At 31.1% G+C, this 6,755-nt stretch overlaps 1 protein-coding gene across 7 annotated transcripts in view; it reads left to right on the top strand.

Annotated features, from left to right (window-relative positions):
- The first annotated feature begins 243 nt into the window (after positions 1-243).
- Positions 244-6,755, top strand: part of si:ch211-232m10.6 — an 18,124-nt gene continuing 11,612 nt past the window's right edge. Inside the window, exons 1-5 of one of the 7 annotated variants that reach the window (XM_087294926.1) lie at positions 244-389; positions 609-714; positions 809-1,159; positions 3,638-3,984; positions 6,619-6,755. The exon at positions 6,619-6,755 is cut by the window's right edge and continues 73 nt beyond it. In XM_087294926.1, coding sequence (XP_087151052.1) covers positions 6,633-6,755 — 123 coding nt within the window. In that variant the 5' untranslated portion in view covers positions 244-389; positions 609-714; positions 809-1,159; positions 3,638-3,984; positions 6,619-6,632. Of the gene's footprint in view, positions 1,160-3,637; positions 3,985-6,618 lie in introns of all 7 variants that reach the window. The other 6 variants (XM_087294928.1, XM_087294927.1, XM_087294931.1 and 3 more) reach the window with 6 other exon arrangements.

The raw sequence follows: 6,755 nt of genomic DNA, 5'->3' as shown, positions 1-6,755 counted from the left end.
ACCACCTCAGTTTCAAGAGTCCATCATCAGTTATTCATTATGCAGTCTATTCTTACTCAGAGCAGCCATTTTATTTTAAATGCTTATGTCAGTCAAGAAGTCTCGTTTGTTTTCTTGGTTATTGCAAACTATAACTTAACGAAGAACCCCGTCTTGCCATTGCATTACTTTGTTTTAACCACTAGGGGGATCATGCATTTGTAATGAGACGTCCTATATAATACAGTATACTCACCACTTTTCATTCATACATTGTGAAGGAGTCGTTCTTGTTGTTGTTTATTCAGCTGTTTTTTATTTAAAAAATAATATCTAGAACAACATTTTCACACATAATGCGTTTTTGTGATCAGAAACACTAAGTCAGTAGTGTTAAACTTGATTAGTTAGTAAGTTAATTAGTGCAGCCACTAAGCTAGTAACTTTAGCACATATTCATGGGCTAGTTTAAAAGGGCTAGTTTAGTAAAAGAAAACTCTGCCAACGTTAACACATCAAACTTGTTCCAAACCTCATAGTTTCTTTCTTCTGTGAACATAAAATTATATATTTTAAAGAATATAGGAGACTTGTAGCAATTGACTTCCATGTTTGTTTGTTTTTCCTAGCCTATGGATTTCACCTACCGGATTTCACCATTGTTCAAAATATATTATTTTGTGTTCAACTGAAGAATAAAAAAAGAAACTTGTAAAGCTTAGAAACAAATTGAGGGTGAGTAAATGGTGATTAATTTTTCATTTATGGGTGAACTATTGATCCCTTAAATTATTCAATTTCCTGTCACTGCTGTTGTTAAAAAACTCAGGATTGGAGGGAGTCCAGGACAATACAGTGCAGTCTAAAAAGCCCTTGAGAGCACAGAATGGATAAAATACATGTGCAGAAGGATGTGACATACATCTGAAGAGAAGCATTTAATTCACAAGGAGGAGATGAATGTAACCTGGTTGTAGGCGAACAGTGATGAGAGAGATTTAAACTAGAACTATAGAAAGAGGCAGAATCGAAGGAACAGATGGACTTGGGCGGATTAAGTGAAAGCTGGGTGGGTTTGTCATAATAAACATTCACTGGAGGTCGAGAATGAATAAAAGAAAAGAGAGATTGCGAGAGAATAAGGTGAAACTGCAGAGACAGATGTGAAGTGCATGAAAAGGTAGGCTGCAATTTTGTTTTTAAGCATGTTATTAAAATATAGTTTGGTAATGCATATGTGTATATGTATTTATTTAGTAACATTTCTACTTATGTGCATTTTTGATTTGTTTTTCATTTTGCCATGGAATTATTTGTTAATATTAATGGTATGCACCACATACAGTTAAATACATAATTATTCGAAGATATTTTAAGCAATATTTTTTCATAAATAAATCCTTCGGTCTTCGTCACGATGACAATCCGTATTATAGTACTGGTTATTTTGCAAGATACTAGAATTAAAGTGCAATTTAAAGGCTCAACTATAGGTTAATTAGACATGGTCAATTGGACAATAGTGGTTTGTTCTTAAGCCAGTTGAGGTAAAAATAAATGGGTGATAATAAAATTAAAATGACCAGTTTTTTAATTATTTATCAATTAAATTAATTTATCTCCAGAAGAAATATATTAGAAAACACTGAATAAAGCTCTGTAAAACATTATTTTTAATATATATTCCTGGTAATATGTCCTGTTTTTGGTCAGTGCTATTGATTTTTTAATGTGTGAACAATTGACATTATTGTCTTTGCAGGTGTACAAATATACTAAAATTGTGCAATAAATGTAATTATAATGATGTAATACAATTGGTTAATAATAATAATAGTATTTACTAACAATGACAATTATTAAATATTACATGGATAGACCTGTAAATTTTATACTTAGTCTGTTTAGATAACGTGAAATTACCAGTTTTTATTTTATTTATTTATTTGTCAATAAATTTTTCTCCAAAAGAAAAAACACATTCGGAAACACAAAAGCTCTGTTAAACATAATTTTGATATATATATATATATATCCCTGTTAATATATCCTGATTATGGTGCTATTGATTTCTCAATGTGTGAACAATTGACATTCTTATCTCTGCAGGTGTAAAAATCTATTAAAACTGTGCAATAAATATAATCATTATGATGTAATAAAATTGTTTAATAATAATAGTATTTTCTAACAATCACAATTATTAAATATTACATGTATAGATCTGTACATTTCATACTTAATCTGTTTAGATAACGTGAAATTACCAGTTTTTAATTTATTTATTAATTAATTTTTCTCCAGAACAAAAATATATTGGGAAACACTGAAAAAAGCTCTGTTAAACATGATTTTAATATATATCCCTGTTAATATATCCTGATTATGGTGCTATTGATTTCTCAATGTGTGAACAATTGACTTTATTATCTCTGCAGATGTAAAAATATATTAAAATTGTGCAATGAATGTAATCATAATGATGTAATATAATTGTTTAATTATAATAGTATTTTCTAACAATCACAATGATTAAATATTAAATGTATAGATCTGTACATTTTATACTTAATCTGTTTAGATAACATGAAATGACCAGATTTAAATTTATTTATCAATGAATCTGACTACAGAACAACAATATATAGGGAAACACTGAATAAAGCTAGGCGAGGCAGTGGCGCAGTGGGTAGCATGTTCGCCTCACAGCAAGAAGGTCGCTGGGTTGCTGGTTCGAACCTCAGCTCAGTTGGTGTTTCTGTGTGGAGTTTGCATGTTTTCCCTTCCTTCGCGTGGGTTTCCTCCTTGTGCTCCGGTTTCCCTCACAGTCCAGAGACATGTGGTACAGGTGAATTGGGTAGGCTAAATTGTCCAGATGTTGTGGATGTGTGGATGTTTCCCAGAGATGGGTTGCGGCTGGAAGGGTATCCGCTGCGTAAAAACTTTCTGGATAAGTTGGCGGTTCATTCCGCTGTGGTGACCCCGGATTAATAAAGGGACTAAGCCGACAAGAAAATGAATGATGAATGAATGAATAAAGCTCTGTTAAACATAATTTTAGTATATATATATATATATATATATATATATATATATATATATATATATATATATATATATATATCCCTGTTAATATATGGTGTTATTGATTTCTTACTGTTGACAGTTGAATTATTATCTCTGCAGTTGAAAAAATATATTAAAATTGTGCAATACATGTAATCATAAAGATGTAATACAATTGTTTAATAGTATTTACTAACAATCACAATAATTAAATATTAAATGTTTAGATCTGTAAATTTTATACTAAGACTGTTTAGATAACATGTAATGACCAGTTTTTATTTTATTTATCAATGAAACTTTCTCCAGAACAAAAATATATTGGGAAACACTGAATAAAAGCTCTGTTAAACATCAATTTTTATATATATCCCTGTTAATATATCCTGATTATGGTGCTATTGTTTTCTTAATGTGTGAATAATTAACATTATTATCTCTGCAGATGTCAAATATATTAAAATTGTGCAATAAATGCAGTTATAATGATGTAATACAATTATTTCAAAATAATAGTATTTACTAACAATCACAATGATTGAATATTACATGATTAGATCTGTACATTTCATACTTAATCTGTTTGCTTTAGGTGTCTGGAAAGACCAGGACAGACAGATGTACCTTTCTTTCTCTTAGAGATTAACCGAGATCATGAAGGATTACAAAGAACTGAACGATGGTGATGAAGACATGAAATAAGTATGAAATCCTCAGAAAACTGTAATCCTTTCCAAGACGGATACCAGGTAAGACTCTTCGTTACCACAAAAACGTAGAGTGTTTTCATCTGAGCTGAAGAACATCTGGGAAACACTGATGAAGATTTTCAGCTGTCATCTTTAAAGGATTTTTAAGGACACATTTGTCGGAGGTGGACCACGAAGACATGTTTAACTGAGTCGCTTCGCCATTTTTACATGGAAACCTAAGGCACTGGCAAGTTTGTTTCCTCGCATCTGTCTGTTATCCTTTTCTTTAAATCCTCTGCTCATCATCTCACTTCCACTGAGCTTTAGTTTGGCCTCTGCGTCTTCAATTTCTGTTTGTTTCCTCCGCTCGTATAAACTCCTCCTCGCTGACTTTTGACACTGGCCTGTGAATGCAATCATTTCTTCTAGTTTAGTAATCTTTCTATCCTCACAAAACTGCACACTGTTTTTTTGTAATTTTTTTCTTTTGCTTTGTCAATAGATTGACACACACATGCACTGAGACAAAAAACACTCTTTTTTACACTGCAAAAAGAACCTAAATTAATTATATAAGAAGATACAAACAAAACACACGTCACATTATCTGCCAGCTCAGTAATATAATTATACTTGGTAAGATTTTTACAAATAAGAAAACTTGTTTCCACTAAAAAAACAAAAAAAAAAATGTATGCTTGTTCAAACTACTTATTTAAAATGATCTGAAATGACACAATTCTTCCGATTTTTTTTTTTTTTTTTTGGGGGGGGGGGGGGTGGGGGGGGGGTTCAACTTAATTGTTTTATCTTCAATCCACTTAAATTTGCAAAAACTAATAAGTTAGCTTAATTCCTTTATGTTGTCCCAACATAAATCAATTGTGTGGAACCCAGCATTTTTACAATGTAGGCATTAGTAAAGAGAATTATTTCTTAAAATAAGTAGTATGACACTTCTTCCAAGCAGCATATTTTATTATCTAAAACTATCTTGCCATCTTGTTGAAAGCTTTTCAAATGGTATGCTTTTCCTATTTTGTGTGGAGAGGTCTTAAAATTAGAGTTGCTAAACAGCAGCATTCCAACTGTGATACAGTATATTCTGTCTTAAAATGAGCCAAAGCATCTAAACTTAAAAGAAGATCTGGTCACACTTTATTTGGATGGTCCGTTTTTTTGAATTAAGTTACATTGCATCCACATGCCAACTTAATTCTCATTAGATTAGAAGTAGACTCTTGGGTTAGGGTTGGGGTTAGTGTTAGTGTAAGTTGATATGTGCTTGCAATGTTTTTTTATAGTCAGTTAAATGTCTGTTGAAGGAGCAGTATCAACAGATATTAAGCAGACAGTCTACTAATACTCAAATGGACTATCAAAATAAAGCGCTACCTAAGATTATTCTATGATTTTTTTTTAATGTTTGTATTAATAAAAATGAAAAGGGCAGATTTAATAAACTACAGCCAGTAACAATACAATACATATGAGACGAAAAAACACAAAAAACCTGCATTCTTAAATATATATGGTGTTTAATGTGGGTATATAAATAAGTCAAGCATCAATAATAGTAAAAATATTAATAGTAATGATGTTGATAATTAAAGTAGTGTGTGTGGGGGGAAGTGAGTAGCAGTAATAGGTGTAGTGATAGTAATGATAATAATAAAAGTAATAGAAAGTATTGTATGAATTAAATTAGGATCACACATGGAGTTGAAGTCAGAATAATAGCCCCCCCCACCTTTTTGGAAATTTTCGCAGTATGTCTGATAACATTTTTTCTTCTGGAGAAAGTTTTATTGGTTTTATTTCAGCTAGAATAAAAGAAGTTTCGAATCTTTTAAAAGCCATTTTAAGGACAAAATTATTAGCCCCTTTTTTTCAATTGTTTAAAAAAAACATCGTTATACAATGACTTGCCTAATTACCTTAACCAGCCTAGTTAACCTAATTAATTTTTATGCTGAATACTGTGTTTTTAAAAAAAAAAATCTAAAATATGATTATTATATTTATTAATAAATTAAATCAATTATTAGAAATGAGTTATTAAAACTTCTGTTTAGAAATGTGTTAAAAATATTCTCTGCATTAAACATAAATTGGGGTAATAAATAAACAGTATGGCTTCAACTGTATGTGCATATTGCCCACAATTTTTTGTTCAAATTTAAGACTAGACAGTACATTGTTAACGATTTTTGGTATTTAACTGTAATATAACCTGTATTTTACTGTAGGACAGTTATGCAGTATGTTACTGTATTTTAAAGTTGCATTGTAAAATGTACTGTATACTTTACAGTTAAGATATACATGCCATTCTGTAAATACATACATGCAAGATAAATGGTTCTGTAAATGTAAATACAGTAGTATAGCTGTAATTGATTATTGCAGTTACTGGCGCCAACTGCTGCCAAGTTACTATAGATTCTACAGTAAGGCGTTAACAGTGTAGTTAAAAAAAATTACTTGCTGCTTTTCAAAATTCTGAGGCTTACTTACATCAAAACTTTACAGAATGTATTTTACTCTAAGGTGCGAGTTTAAGTGTGCTTAAGCTTAAACTTAAAACAAGTTTTACAGTGTTATTACCACTAAAATAAAGTCTTACAAATACAAGTGTGGTTTTAAACTATGTTTCTGATTGTAATTCATCTAAATTTGCAGGTAAAATACCTAACTATTCTTTACTAAATAAAAACAAGCTAAATAATCCTAAAAAAATCATAATAATTTTACACAATCTGCTCTAAATCGACATAATTAAGATTTCCTTGCTGCAATTGAAACTGTAACTCTTGACTATAGATAAGGATTTGTTTTGCAGTGTTGTACATGACTGTTGTCTTTTCTTTGTCCTCTGCAGTATCAGTTTCTGCCATGTTGGAGCAATTGTCCCGCAGGAATCGGTCGTTTCTGTCCCTCTCGCTGACCTCTCTGGCCCTGGCGCTCTCTGTGCTGGCCTTTTGCACCTCTTACTGGTGCGAGGGAACGCACAAAGTT

Source organism: Danio rerio, chromosome 19 (assembly GCF_052040795.2).
Source record: "Danio rerio strain M-AB ecotype USA chromosome 19, GRCz13ab, whole genome shotgun sequence".
Taxonomy (NCBI): Eukaryota; Metazoa; Chordata; class Actinopteri; order Cypriniformes; family Danionidae; genus Danio; species Danio rerio.
The sequence above is the reverse complement of the archived record's forward strand: the minus strand, read 5'-3'. Positions and strand labels throughout refer to the sequence as shown.